Source organism: Rhinatrema bivittatum, chromosome 11 (genome assembly GCF_901001135.1).
Source record: "Rhinatrema bivittatum chromosome 11, aRhiBiv1.1, whole genome shotgun sequence".
In the NCBI taxonomy this organism is placed as follows: Eukaryota; Metazoa; Chordata; class Amphibia; order Gymnophiona; family Rhinatrematidae; genus Rhinatrema; species Rhinatrema bivittatum.
Window position 1 is genome coordinate 58,797,431 of NC_042625.1, and position 14,913 is coordinate 58,812,343.

General features: G+C 41.9%; 1 protein-coding gene across 1 annotated transcript in view; it reads left to right on the plus strand.

The window, feature by feature from the left end:
* The window catches only part of KSR2 (kinase suppressor of ras 2), a 611,851-nt gene that overhangs the window by 146,550 nt on the left and 450,388 nt on the right, over nucleotides 1–14,913 (plus strand). The window contains 2 exon segments of the mRNA XM_029571387.1: nucleotides 1,091–1,154; nucleotides 1,156–1,578. Coding sequence (XP_029427247.1) covers nucleotides 1,091–1,154; nucleotides 1,156–1,578 — 487 coding nt within the window.

The window sequence follows — 14,913 nt, forward strand, 5'->3', positions numbered from 1 at the left end:
GAAAGGGATCTAAGGCTATCTAGTGGAGGCCAGAGGGTCTCTACACATTAAAGTAATAAAACCTTTTGTATTTGCTGGTACTCAGGCCTGGTATACCTTTGAATTATCAGTGAGCTCATTATATTTTGTCGGGGGTGGGTATACAGCTCCACTAACTGCTGAGCACAATATTGTTCATACATAAGTAGAGACGCTTCTCCCCACCCTTTCCACAGATGTGCACTGTGTTATGTACAGTTCCTTGACTCCAGGAATTAGCAGTGAAGGGTCCTTAATCTTCTGGGAGTGGCAGATCATATTGTAGCACAATGCAAACAGAAGCAAATGGAGGAGTCCCTTCACCCCTTGGGTATTGTAATGGGGCTAAGGCTTGAAGGATTAATTGTTAGAAAATTCAAACTTGGGTTGGCTTGTAATCCTGTGGTTTATAGATGCTGCAGATAGTTAACTTTCTTTGAAATAATGAGTAAAAATGGGGTAAAAGCAGCTCAAAAACAAAGATTAACCCAGAACCCTGTGCTCAATGTCTACTCCCTATCACAGAAGTACTCACACTTCACAGCAGTGGATCTGGAAGTCTTTTATCTACAACTGGAGAGGCAGCAGAAACAGCTTACAGTACACCTATCAGGGACTTTTCTGCAGCTGCCATACACTACTTCTTTATTCTGAGCTTGATACAACTCTTCTGCCAAAGGGGCATTTAAAGCAGCTTCCAATCCAACACTGGAGACTACTTAATGTGCTGTCTGTTTGTTTTCTGTGTAACTGTTCAGACTAAGTAGGGAGTTCACTGTCCTGATCCCTGCATAGATTAGCAAACCTTTACCCAGTCATAGCAACCTGCTTTTCTGCCTCTTCTTCCCTGAGTCTCTCTAACTGACCTTTCCCAACAGGCCTCAACTGTTTCAAAATCTCTCCTCCTCTCTCTTTATTTGCTCTTAAAGTCTGTGTTTGTGCATAAGATGATAGTGTGTATAAGTAAGTAATTGTATATATCATTTTCCTTGTAATATTTCAAGCTTTTGAGATTTTAAACTGAAAAGAGAATTAACATTTTCAGTCTTTTTCTGTTTGTTTTTGAACATAGGAAGTGGCCTTTCCAAGCAAGACTTGGCTATTCAATGGCCTGAAACTGGGAAGGATGATACTCCAGAGTCCACCCCAGTGGATCAGAAGCCACCTGTTACAGAGCCCTAAAGTCCAGTCCAAGAGCATCCAGCACTATTGCCACCCTGCTCCAGCCCACAGCTCGGTATACACTCATGTTGACCATCTGACTGTGGAGGGTTACCCGGGGCATTGCCAGCCAGTGGAATCTGGGCACCGTTCTCTACCACCTTCCCCACGGCAGCGGCATGCTGCACACATCCCACCACGGACTCCTAACATCGTTACAACGATGACACCACCTGGCACACCACCCGTGAGGCGGAAGAACAAGCTGAAGCCACCCGGGACGCCGCCTCCATCCTCCCGCAAACTCATCCACCTCATCCCTGGCTTCACCGCCTTACATAGAAGCAAATCCCATGAGTTCCAAGTGGGGCATCGCGTGGACGAGGCTCATACACCCAAGTAAGTGACTTTCACAGCAACCCAACAGGTGAAGATATTACTTAAAGGGGCGCTATTTTAGTTGAATTGTCTGTCTTTTTTATTTTTAACAAACATATATAAAGAGAGTGAGGGAGACAGTAAGAGAAATCCTAACAATTTTGAATAAAAATTACTCTTTGTACTTTTGGAGATATCTCTTAGAGCTTTTGCTCACTGATGGAAGATTTGAACTAAATTACTGACCCAAGTAAAACATGTATTACGAAATTGATGTATGTGTGTACTGTATGTACATATATTGATATACAGACTTAATAATTCTGCAACCTTAACACTCTTAGTTTATGTTTTAGAGGCTGCTATAGAAAGTGATAATGATGGTCTAGTAGGCACACTCATCTATGTGCCTTTGTTGAAGCACTATTAGGGTGGGGGATCACCATACTGCTGAAAGTAGCATCTGAGGAAGGCGTTTGCCCCAAAATGCTACTCTTAGAAAATCAGAAATTCTCCTGAATAACTACAGCAGCATTTTGGGTTATACCCTTCCTCAGCTGGCATTTTCAGCATCATGGCAGCCCTCACCACAGTGGGAGAAACCAGCATACTTTGGAACGGTTTTCAACATTTTTGTCAGTAACCTAGCGGAAGAATTGTTAGCAAGGATTTCTCTTTCTGCTGCTGATACCAAAATCTACAACAGGATAGAAGCCAGAAAGGTGTGGAAAATGAGGAGAGATCCAAGGCAGCTCGAGGAATGCATTTTGGATGCAAAAACCCAAGGGAGAGATACGGTGTTGGAGATGAGCTTCTTCTAAGCACAAAAAAGAGTGATATTTGGGGGTTATTGTATCTGGTGATCTTAAGGTGGCCAAACAGGTGGATAAATCGATAGCATAAATCAAAAAAATGCTTAGCTGCATAGGGAAGGGAATGATCAGCAGAAAAGGGAGGTGACATTAATTTGAATTTTGAGTGTTTTATGAAATGAACATCGCTTTGGGACATTTATTGTAATCTAGAAGGCAATTTATACATATTTTAAAATAAATAAATAAATATTGCCCCTTTATAGTTCCCTGGTGAGACCTCATTTGGAATATTGTGTATAATTCTGGAGACCGTCAGTCCAGAAGGTGGATACTAAAATGGCCAGTAGTCTTCTTTCTAAAGCTTATGGGGATAGACTTAAAGATCTAAACATGTATAACCTAGAGGATAGGTGAGATAGGAGAGATATGATAGAAACATTTAAATATCTCAAAGGTTTCCATGCACAGGAGGCAAGCCTCTTTCAACAGAAAGGAGGATCTCGAATGAGGGTACATGGGATACGGGTGAAATGGGGTAGACTCAGGAGTAAGCTTAGAAAATATTTAATTACAGAGAGGGTAGTGGAAGTAATCCATCTGCTGTCTTTCTGTCTTCTCCACCTCAGTCTTCCTATTTTAGACAACCTTATGGTAACTTTCATACTAATTCAAATACCACAAGTGCAGTAAAACTTTCATAGTCCAAGTACTCTTCAAAAAGGTTTTAATTCAATTTCAGCAACTCCACTGTTTTAACACATATTAAAACAGTGGAGTTGCCGAAATTGAATTGGATTATGAAAAATTTACTGCACTTGTGGTGTTTAAATTATAATTGTTGAGTGCAGTTACAGCTCATGTGTATTAACTTTCAAACTAAACCATCCTCCCTCATAGACACATCCAGTCACCATCTACACCTTCAGGAATTTCAAAACTGTTGACCCTTGTATCTTCTCCATTACTGTTTTATTTCTCCTATCCTACATGACATTGTCTGAGTCAGTTGACTAAGCAGTTTTTTCTTACAACACTATACTCTCTTCAGCATTAGGCACTCTTGTCCCTCACCTGTTCTGTAGGACACACCAAACCCCAGCCTTAGTTCACCCCTAGAATTTGCTACTACGTTCCTGTGCCTGCTCTGCTAAACATCCCTGGCTAAAAACCCATGCCAATGCAGATTTTTTTTTCATTCATGTATTTATTGATTTTCACTTTCACAGCATTTCAAACACCATAAACTGACAAACATAGTAACCAATGTTCACCTCAGTCTAATACAACAAGACCTCCTTTCTAGCCCCCACACCCTTCCTTCCCTAGTTCCTCTTATCCAATAGGGAATAATGTAATGATCATTACTGTATCTACTTGTAAACCATTGGGTAGTCATAGTAAACACATTTAAGATCGATCCTCCTTTGCCGAGCTGTAAATCTCACCAGCAACTTGTCCAATGGGGTCATAAGAACATATGATATGACATACTGGGTCAGTCCAAGGGTCCATCAAGCCCAGTATCCTGTTTCCAACAGTGGCCAATCCAAGTCACAAGTACCTGGCAAGTGCCCAAATATTAAATAAATCTCAAGCTACTATTATTTATTAATTAATAGCAGTTTATGGATTTTTCCTCTAGGAACTTAGCTAAATCGTTTTTAAACTCAGTTATACTAACTGCTGTAACCACATCCTCTGGCAATGAATTCTAGAGCTTAACTATAAGCTGAGTGAAAAAGAATTTTCTTCAATTTGTTTTAAATGAGCTACTTGCTAACTTTATGGAGTACCCCCTGGTTCTATTATCTGACGGGCCGATGCAGTAAAGTGTGCTCAGGCTGAGAGCACTGTTAGCCCCCATTTGGCCGTGCGTTTTTGACATGCTATTTTTACACCTTATACAGTAAGGGGTAATAGCATGTGGAAAACACGTGGCTAACCCCCCGAAACTAACAGCGCCCGTAACATGCAAGTGCATGTTGATGGGCCTATTAGTCATTCCTGTGTGATACAGAAAGTAAAATGTGCAGCGAAGTCGCACATTTAACTTTCGTAAATAAACGCCTGTCAAAGGCAGGAGTTAATTTTGGCCGGCACCAGAAAAGTGTACAGAAAAGCAGAAAAAACTGCTTTTCTGTACACCCTCCGACTTAATACCATAGCGATATTAAGTCGGAGGCCCCAAAAATAAAAAAAATAAATTAAAAATCTGCCCACAGGTTGGAAGACGGACACTCAATTTTGCCAGCGTCCATTTTCCGAACCCGTGGCTGTCAGTGGGTTCGAGAACCGACGCCAGTGAAATTGAGCGTTGGCTATCAAACCCGCTGACAGCCACCGCTTCTGTCAAAAAGGAGGTGCTAGGGATGCGCTAGTGTCCCTAGCGCCTCCTTTTACCGTGGGCCCTAATTTGCAGATGGGAAGATACAGGCCTGTGGCCTGTGCGTGCGTCAGGAGAGCGGACGCTCGCCGGCTCTCCCGCGACTTTTACTGTTTTGGCCCGTGAGAGAGTAAATAACCAATTTACATTAACTTGTTCAAGTTCTTTAATGATTTTGTAGACTTCTATCATATCCCCCCCTCAGTCATCTCTTTCTCCAAATTGAACAGCCCTAACTTCCTTAGCCTTTCCTCATTGGGCAGCCGTTTCATGCTCCTTATCATTTTGGTCACCCTTCTCTGCACTTTTTCCAGAGCAACTATATCTTTTTTGAGATGCGGTGACCTGAATTGCACACAGTATTTAAGATGCGGTCTCACCATGGAGCAATACAGAAGCATTATGACATCTATCGTTTTATTTGCCATTCCCTTCCTAATAATTCCCTGCTGTACACCCAAGATCTCCGCACAGTGATCCAAGCCACCCTTACCTCCAAACTGGACTATTGTAATGCCCTCCTCCTAGGGCTCCCCTTATCTTCAATAAAACCCCTTCAACTTTTGCAAAACGCCACTGCAAGGCTCATTACCAACACACGCATACACGAACATATTACCCCTGTCCTCAAGGATCTACATTGGCTTCCCATCCTTTTCCGTATACACTACAAGACCCTGACCATAGTACACAAATCTATCCACACACACAACTCCAACTGGCTTGACCTCCCTTTCACTGCGCCCCTGTCCTCCCGAGCCACCAGATCTGCCAACAAAGGTAATCTACATGTACCGTCCTTGAAGGCAGCTCATCTCTCATCCACCCGTGACCGCTCCATATCCATTGCCGGCCCCGCCCTCTGGAACTCCCTACCCGTCCACTTGCGCCTTGAACCCTGCGCCATCAAATTCAAAAAGAAACTAAAAACATTCCTGTTCAACCAAGCCTACACAGAATAGACCCTCCCTTCCCTCTATTGCTCATACCCCCTAGGTGACCGCCCTTTTCCTTATATTAAGGAATCTAATCACAATGTACATTGTTGTCTTCTTGTTATGACCTCTTGTTGATTTCTTGTTGTTTAATCTATTTTCCCTACTGCTCTAGGTTAACCCCCTGCCCAGTTCGCCTCCCCTGTTGAAATGTACTTCTAAATCTTTTGTTAATATGTGAACCGGTATGATGTCCCCACTAATACCGGTATATAAAAGTTTCTAAATAAAATAAATAAATAAACATTGTTTGCTTTTTTGATTGCCAGCACACTGAGCGGATGATTTCAATGTATTATTCACTATGACACCTAGATCTCTTTCTTGGGTGGTAACTCCTAAGATAGAACCTAATATTGTGTAACTATAGCAAGGGTTTTTTTTTCCTATATGCATCACTTTGCATTTGTCCACATTAAATTTCATCTACCATTTGGAAGCCCAATCCTCTGGTCTGGCAAGGTCCTCCTACAATTTATCACAATCTGCTTGAGATTTAACTACTCTGCATAATTTATCATCCACAAATTTGATCACCTCACTCATCGTACCCCTTTCTAGATCATTTATAAATATATTAAAAAGCACCGGTCCGAGTACAGATCCCTGAGGCACTCCACTGTTTACCATTTTCCATTGTTAAAATTGACCATTTAATCCTACTCTCTGTTTCCTGTCTTAACTATCTTGAAATCCACAAAAGGACATCGCTTCCTATCCCATGACTTTTAGTTTTCTTAGAAGCCTCTCATGCAGGACCTCATCAAACGCCTTCTGAAAATCAAAATACACCACATCTACTGGTTCACTTTTGTCCACATGATTTTTCACCCCTTCAAAAAAAATGTAGGAAATTTGTGAGGCAAGACTTCTCTTGGGTAAATCCATGTTGGGTGTGTCCCATTAAACCATATCTATCTAAATGTTATGGAACTTAAGTCAGGCTCACAGGTCTATAATTTCCCAAATCATCCCTGGAGCCCTTTTGAAATTTTGGGGTTACATTGGCCATCTTCCAGTCTTCAGGTACAATGGATGGTTTTAATGATAGGTTACAAATTAATTGAAATAGGTCTGAAAGTTCATTTTTTAGATCTTTCAGAACCCTGGGGTGTATATCATCGGGTTCAGGTAATTTACTACTCCTCAGTTTGTCAATCTGGTCTACCACATCTTCCAGGTTCACCAAAATTGGGTCCAGTTCATCTGAAACATCACCCTTGAAAGCCATCTCTGGATGGGTATCTCCCCAACATCCTCCTCAGTAAACACCAAAGCAAAGAAATCCACGATGGTCTTATCTTCCCTAAGTGCCCCTTTATTCCCTTGATCATCTAACAGTCCAACCGACTCCCTTGCAGGCTTTATGCTTCGGATAAAGTTTCTATTGTGAGTTTTTGCCTCTACAGCCAACTTCTTTTCAAATTGCTTGGCTTGGCAAATCATATGTGGCCACCTTACCTTTCTTCCAAATCTTCAACTTAGCTGGAAACAGCATGGCAAATCTGATGTTACAGTTGTTAAACTCACCACAATTGGGGCGAAAGCCCGGCATTGCACTGTGACAGTCGCTAAAAAGTCCTGAAAAACCAGTACTCTGTGATCCTTGAATTTTAAACCTCTCATTTTTTTGTATGCTGTGAATATTGCCATTTTTTGTGATGAGTTCAGGAACTGGCAATCACGATTCTCGGGCGAGCCTCTGCATCCTGCTTAGGCCCAAGCCTGTACGCTCTCTCAACAAGTTTTCCAGCCAGATTGGGCAGATTTAGCTCTCACTGCAGCCAGCTTTCAATCGTTTCCAGCAAATCACTCTCTGGGATACTTTCTAGCAGGCCAAAAAAGCAGATTGTTTCTATGAGAGCGATTTTCTAAGTCTTCTAGTTTGGCAACATTCACAGCTAAGGACTTCTTCAGCGTGCATATGCAAGATTTCAGAGCCACTGTGACTTCTTCAACCACCAAAATCCAGTCTTCCATTATATTCATTCTCCTTGCCATGCCAACCATCGATTCTTTTAATTCAGAGAAGTTGTTGCTGATGGGTTCAAATTTATGTTCTAAGGCTGCAACAACCGTATTGGTAAGTCTCTGCACCATATGTTCCTCCATATTAGCCATGCTTAAAGAATCTCACTTTTCCGCCTTTTCTTTATCTTTTTTTAAGCAGTTTTGCTGAAATATCCCCCTTCCAAAGTGCACCAATAACATTCTACACCATTAATATAGAAATAGTCCTGCAATTGGAGCCTAAGGGAATTTGTTAATTTAAAATTTCTCACAATTGAAAGGGTGGCACCCGGAGCTCTAGCAGAGTGTGACTCATTAGGCTCACCGCATCATGTGATCTCTCTCACCAATGCAGATTTAATGCATTTCAAATTCATGCTGACCACCTTCCAGTGTGCTATTTCATTTGTCAAACAAGACTGCTACATGTTGGTGTTTGAGGAAGTTGTGGGTGGATCCTTGGGCCGGTGGCAAATGACCACACCCCTGAGGGAAGATCCCGAGAGGGGGACCACTGGTCAGGCTCAGATTATGGAGACAGACACACACTAGTACTTTTATTAAACAGTATATTGAACCACCAGAGGTGGCAGTAGTAAGCTGGAAGTGCCCGGCAGGGCTGTAGTCCCTCAGGTACTGGAACAGCAATCCTGGATAACTGAGCTGTAGAGAAACTGAATATAGTGAGTAGGCAGGATATGCAGAGTTCAGGAACAGAACCTTGATGGTAACACTCACACAATAGTCTCTAGAAGTAGTCCAGGTGTTGGAAAGAATTAGGCCCTCAAGGAGCGAGTACCTGGTTCCAGGGAAAGCTCTGAGAGAGAAAAGGTGACTCACTAGTGTAGTAGGCAGCGATGACTTCCAGGCAGAATAAGTATTCAACGACCAGTCCGGGAACATGGGCTCTCGAGGAGTGAGTACCGGTTCCCGACTGTGACTTGAAAAACAAAGAGAGAGCGAGGGCCCCCAAGGAGCAGGTACCCCTAGTAAGTCTGAGGAGGTAGAGTAGCTAGGAGAGTGCGAAACTGGTCCGTATCCAACTCCTTGCTAACTCGATTAGTTAGCGATTTCTGTGATCTTATATATCCGATATGGATGACGTCATCTCAGGGGGACGCCCCTGAGTTTCACGCCACTGCTGGTACATCAGTCGGGGCTATGCCGTGCGCGCGCCCTTAGGCTCTTGTGAATCATGGCGGTCTGCAGCGTTGAGCCGCTCCGGGGACACCAGAGGGAGTCAGCAGAATGACGCTGCTGCAGCCGACCTTCCAATTGAGCAAGAGGGAGTCGCCAAGGAGATAAGGAGGGCAGAGTGGAGATGTCAGGCAGCGACGGTCGCAACATTACATCCATCTGACAAACTGTCTTGCATCAAACCCTCTCCATCTCTTTGCCATACTCATTTCCCTCCTTAAACTTCCCTTGCCTCCTTTCCCCCCCTTCACTTTTTGTCTAGGCTATGACTGACTACTTCCATAACAAGATTCACAAAATTAGTCTTGAGTTCTCAACCAGGTCACCTTTACCTCCCTTTCTCCCACTTCCTTCTTCTACCCTTCCCCCTAGCCTCCGCCACTCTATCCTCCTTTCCTGAAGTCACAGTGGAGGAAACTGCCCATCTTCTGTCTTCATTCAAACTGAATACTTGTTCGTCTGACCCTATCCCACTCAGTTCCTCAGCTCTCTCTCCTCTACAGTCATACCTTCCATCTGTCACATCCTGAATGTATCACTTTCTACTCCTACTGTTCCTGCTGCCTTCAAATATGATGTGATCATATCTCATAGAAACAGAAATGACGGCAGAAGAAGACCAACAGGCCCATCCAGTCTGCCCAGCAAGCAAGCTTTCACACTTATTTTCTCATACTTATCTGTTACTCTGACCGCTGAGTTCAGGGCCCTTATTGGTAGCTTTTTGATTATAATTTCCTTCCACCCCCACCATTGATGCAGAGAGCAGTGTTGGAGCTGTATCAAAGTGAAGTATAAGGCTTAATTTTTTAGGGTAGTAACTGTCATATCGAGCAAGTTACCCCGATGTTTGTATATTCATACTGCTCAGATCAATGCCTTGTTAGATGTTGGCTGTATGTAACTCCTATTACTTCATTCCCCCTGCCATTGAAGCAGTGAGCTGTGCTGGATATGCATTCAAAGTGAAGTATCAGGCTTAATTTGTTAGGGGTAGTAACCACCGCAATAAGCAACTACTCCCATGCTTATTTGTTTACCCAGACTGTGCAATTCAGTCCTTTGTTGTTGTCTGAATATAAATCCTCTTTTCTTCATTCCCTCCTTTTCTTCATTCTTTCCTTAAATAAACCTCATTTGGCACCTACCTGTCCTGCCAACTATCATCCTATCTTCTTCCTCCCTTTTGCCTCCAAACTGCTTGAACCGCCATTGTCTTGATTTTTACTTCTCAAGCCTTACTTGATCCATTCCAGTTTAGTTTTCACCCTGTGCATTCAACTGAAACAGCCATTGCCAAAGTATCAAATAACCTCTTTATTGTCCTGTTTGATCTATCTATGGCTTTTGACACTGTTGATCACCACCTTGATACTCTGTCCTCACTTGGATTTTGGGACTCTGTCCTGTCTTGGTTCTCTTCTTATCTCTCCCAATGCACTTTTAGTGTTTCCTCCAGCGGATCCTCCACTACTGCCATCCCACTATCAGTTGGTGTGCCTCAGAGTTCTGTCCTGGGTCCTCTTCTCTTCTCCCTGTATACTAATTCTCTTTATTTCCTCTCATGGCTTTCAATACCATTTTTATGCCAATGAGTCTCAAATCTACCTCTCTAAACCAGAAATGTAATCAGAAATCCTGTCCCAGATTTCAGCCTGCTTGTCTGACATTGCTACCTGGATGTCCCATTGTCATCTTCAACTTAACATAGCTAAGACCGAGCTCCTTATCTTTCCCCCTAAGCCCACCTACCCTCTTCTTCCTTTCTCATTTCTGTGAATAACAGTCATTCTCTTGGTCCCCTTAGCCTGTAACCTAGGAGTCATCTTTGACTCCTCTCTCTCCTTTTCTACACATATCCAAAACTCTGCTAAAATATGCTGTTTCTTTCTCTATAACATAGCCAAAATCTGTCCCTTTCTTCTTGAACACACTACCAGAACCCTTATCCAATCTCTCATCTCTTCCTCAGAGGTCTCCCAGTGAGCCATCTCTCTCCACTACAATCCATCCTAAATTCAGTTGCGTGATTTATCTTTTGCCAAAGTCGCTACACACATATAGTCCCTCTTCTGAAGTCACTGCATTGGCTCTCTATCCATTCCTCTCATACAGTTCAAGCTCCTCTTACTTACTTACAAATGCCTTCATTCTAAAGCTCCTTACTACCTCTCCTCTCTTCTCTCTCTCTCTACACCCCTCCTCATGCCCTTTACTCAAACAAGTCACTCCTAATTCTGTCTGTCTCCTCTATCACCAATTCTCGACTCTGTGTTGTCTACCTCGCTGCATCATGTGCTTGGAATAGACTTCCTGAGCTGGTGCATCATGCTCCTTCTCTCACCTTGTTTAATTCCCATCTAAAAACCCACTTTTCTGAGACTGCTTTTAAATCTTAAGCCTCTTGTTTTGCCTTCAGTTTCAATAACTAATTGTAACAATTGTCTGTTGACCTGTATGTTTGTCTTGATTAGATTGTAAGCTCTGTTGAGCAGGGAATGTCTCTTGTGTGTTTGTACAGTGCTGCTTACATCGAGTAGCACTATAGAAATGTTAAGAATTAATATTAGTAGTTGTGGAAGATAGTGGAGACAAAACCAATATCTGAATACAAGAAAGAATGTTATAAATGCAGGGGATCTCTAAGGGAGTGTTGGGAATTGTAAAACTAAATTAGTTGGTTGGATGGGCAGACTAGATATGCCATAGGTTGTTTTTTTTCTGCCATCATATTTCTATGTAATTTCAAGAAGGACTTGATTTGATAGAGGGTTGGTATTACTTTATGCCAGGTGTACTTTTGAGGCAGTAAGTACAGCTTCTTTTTGAAGCAGAAAGAGAAAAGGAAGATTTCCCTCATCAGAAGCTTTGTTTTCCAGAGGTTAGGCTGTTCAATATAGGCATCATCTTGCCCTAGTCATCCTTGCAGGCAGTCTGTTTTCAGAGGCAGGAATTAATGAAGCAAAAATTACAATAGGAGATGGGTGTTGGAAGTGGGAGCCCCTTGCTAAGCAGCATAATGCAGATATTGTTTCCTGTCTCCATTTCTTTTTTATCTTTTAAATTAGTGGTAGCTGTATCTGAGAGGCACATCTTCCTTTCTATTAATCCCCTAGCCTTTTTCAGCTACCTCTGGTAGTATGGATTGGACACCATGTTAAATGGTGCTTCTTTCTCGTCTATGGAAACTTTCAATGTTCTGTTTCATTATTTGATGGGACAGTTAGATTTCGAGAATCATTTTTTTTTTTTACTGCTACCCAGAGTAAAAAGCTAAGAATTGATGATAAAATAAATTAAACATCAAGAGGCAATTTCAGGAAGGCATATGCTGTGTGTATTTCAGAGCCTAGACAACAGCAAAAATGTGGTTGCCATAGTGATCATGGTGGGGTGTAAATGATAAATCCCTCTGTTATGAGACTGTGCTCGCAGTGGGATAGCAATGGGGCAGATAGAGGGACATCTTACCCTGTCATTCCAAACCCAACTACAGCTGCTCTCAAAGCACAGCAAAACAGCCACCAGGAATTTTTAAAGATATGTGAGACCCACCTGAAACCAGCATGTCTCTGCACTCGAAGAGTTGCTGCTGTTATCTCATATCATCTGCTGTTATCTCATATCATCTGCTGTATCTGTTGCGTTGCCATCAAACTGCCCATGATCTCTGCTTCCACGAACATCAGGAGAGAATATATAGTGGCTGGTCCATCAGGTGGTTATTGTCACTAATTGAGTGATTAATTTTCATAAACGTAAGGAAGAACAACTGGTAGAGAACATCATTGTCATATTTGCTAAATTGCCAAAAGCACAGCAAGGATTTCATGATTTTAGAAGTTATGTGGACAACATTTTTTAACTCTTCTGGAAATGGCAATGCAGGGAGGAGGCCAATCAAAATTGTAAATCACATGAAATAGTCAATATAATGCAAACGAACTATAGAGAGGCTATATATATTACTATAATCAAACGTAACTGCAGTACAAATTTTAGTTTTCAAAATTCAGAGAGAAAAGTGGTTTCAAAAGGTCTTATTAAAATGTATACACTTTAATTTATTAATTTTCAAATTTCTAAGAAGGACCTTCATATCACCCTCTGCGAATATTGGGACCACTCTAATCAGTTTCCCTAATTTTAAAATGAGCATGCATGTGCCCATACACGCTGTATGTGAGCGGAGATAACGCTTGAAACTTAAATCATGTGCACACTTGTGCGCATATGATTTAAAATACACCTATCGCACGTAAGTATGCTCCTAATTTTAAAAGGTTACTCGAGCAAACATACGTCATGTATCTCCCATAACACTTTTCCAGCTTTTACGCTCATATGTAAGCAGATTTTAAAGCATGCTTGCACAAAGGACATTCCTAGTTTTTCCAAATATTCTACCAGTTTGCCCAGATCAATCTCACAGTCATCCAGATCCCTTTGGTACTTCATCTTGCATGCTTCTTAGTTGACTGTGACCGCCCTCACCCTGTCATGTAAGCCCTAAAATGTGAGATCTGCAGATTTGCTTCTCATCAGGAGCAGCAGTAAAGTTATGAGGCTAACAAGCTGCTATGTGTTGTGGCCATTGGGTTTTAAAATATGGAGTTAACGTGCATAACAGTTGGCTTCACCCCTTTTCCATCCCCTTACTTTTTGCTACAAACGAACATATCTGCACCTAAATCATGGCTTTTAAAATCTGTATTGCTCACATGCGGCCCACATACTTGCATATATGGGCATTTTTGTGTGAGCAACGCTTTTAAAATTGACCCTTCAGCCAGGAGAGATTGAAGTCTTTGAAACTGTTCCCTGGTACAGCAGCTAAATTTATCCACCTAATTTCACAATTGTGCAGTTTTACTATCAGGGAGGTAGGACTGCTAGCAAACTCTACTTTGTAAGGGAAAGGCTTAGCCAGTCCTGATTTTACTGAAATACATTGCTAGTAGAGCTTCTATGGCAGAGGAGCACATATTTGAATTTAGAATAACTGGCCCCCAAAGTAGCTTTCTCATTAGCACAAAATACATTCTAACAATTTCCATACCAAGTGGTTAAGTCTAGCAGCTAGTCACTCCTGGACCACTATCCTACAACCCATGATTCATTATTCTCTTCCTATATCAATTTGATCATTGGTTGATTAGGGATGCTGGAGTGTAGAAAAGGGGCCAATATAGCGGGAGGCCAAACGCACGGAAGGCACTCTCAAGTGTATATCGTGTGCTTAGCCATACATTCTTTCCTACTTTAAATGGAGGATCTGGTCTTCTGTGAGCATCAATAGTTCTTTTGGCCCTGTTAGAAGCTTCCTGGATAAGAGTATTGGTTTGTTCACAAAGCTCTTGTAATTCCTGGGCAGACAGTTGGGCTGTTGGAGAGGACACAGTCATGGGGAGTGGCAAGGGTAGCAATGGTTGTTTCCTATAAACCAACTTAAATGGAGAGGGCCAGTAGCAGCATTGACATGGGTATTGTGCGAGAACTTGGCCCATGTTAAGAGAGTGGCTCAATTGTCCTGGCATGGAGAAAGGTTTTCAGTGTGTGATTCATGCATTCAGACTGTCCATTTCCTTTGGGATGGTATGCTGCAGTGAAATCTAGCATGATGCCAAATGTTTTAACAGGACCACACACTACAATTCACCCGGTGTATAATTTTTACAAAATGTTTTTTACATATAGGTGACCCTCTATATACCACCTTGGCACTGTTGATAACAACAATTCTATATACCAATTTCTTCTTTCTAAAAAATTTTTTTAGAGAGCAGGAGATGGTTTCATATATTTTATAACACCATCCAGGTGTCAATGTTATTTCTTTTAATCATTAACACACCTTCCGCCTCCAATAGTTTATTTTAAATTTTTATGTTAAATGCCAAGCTGGGTTACAGAGCGTAAACCCTTTAATTTTAATCACTGTTTGTGTTCCATTGTT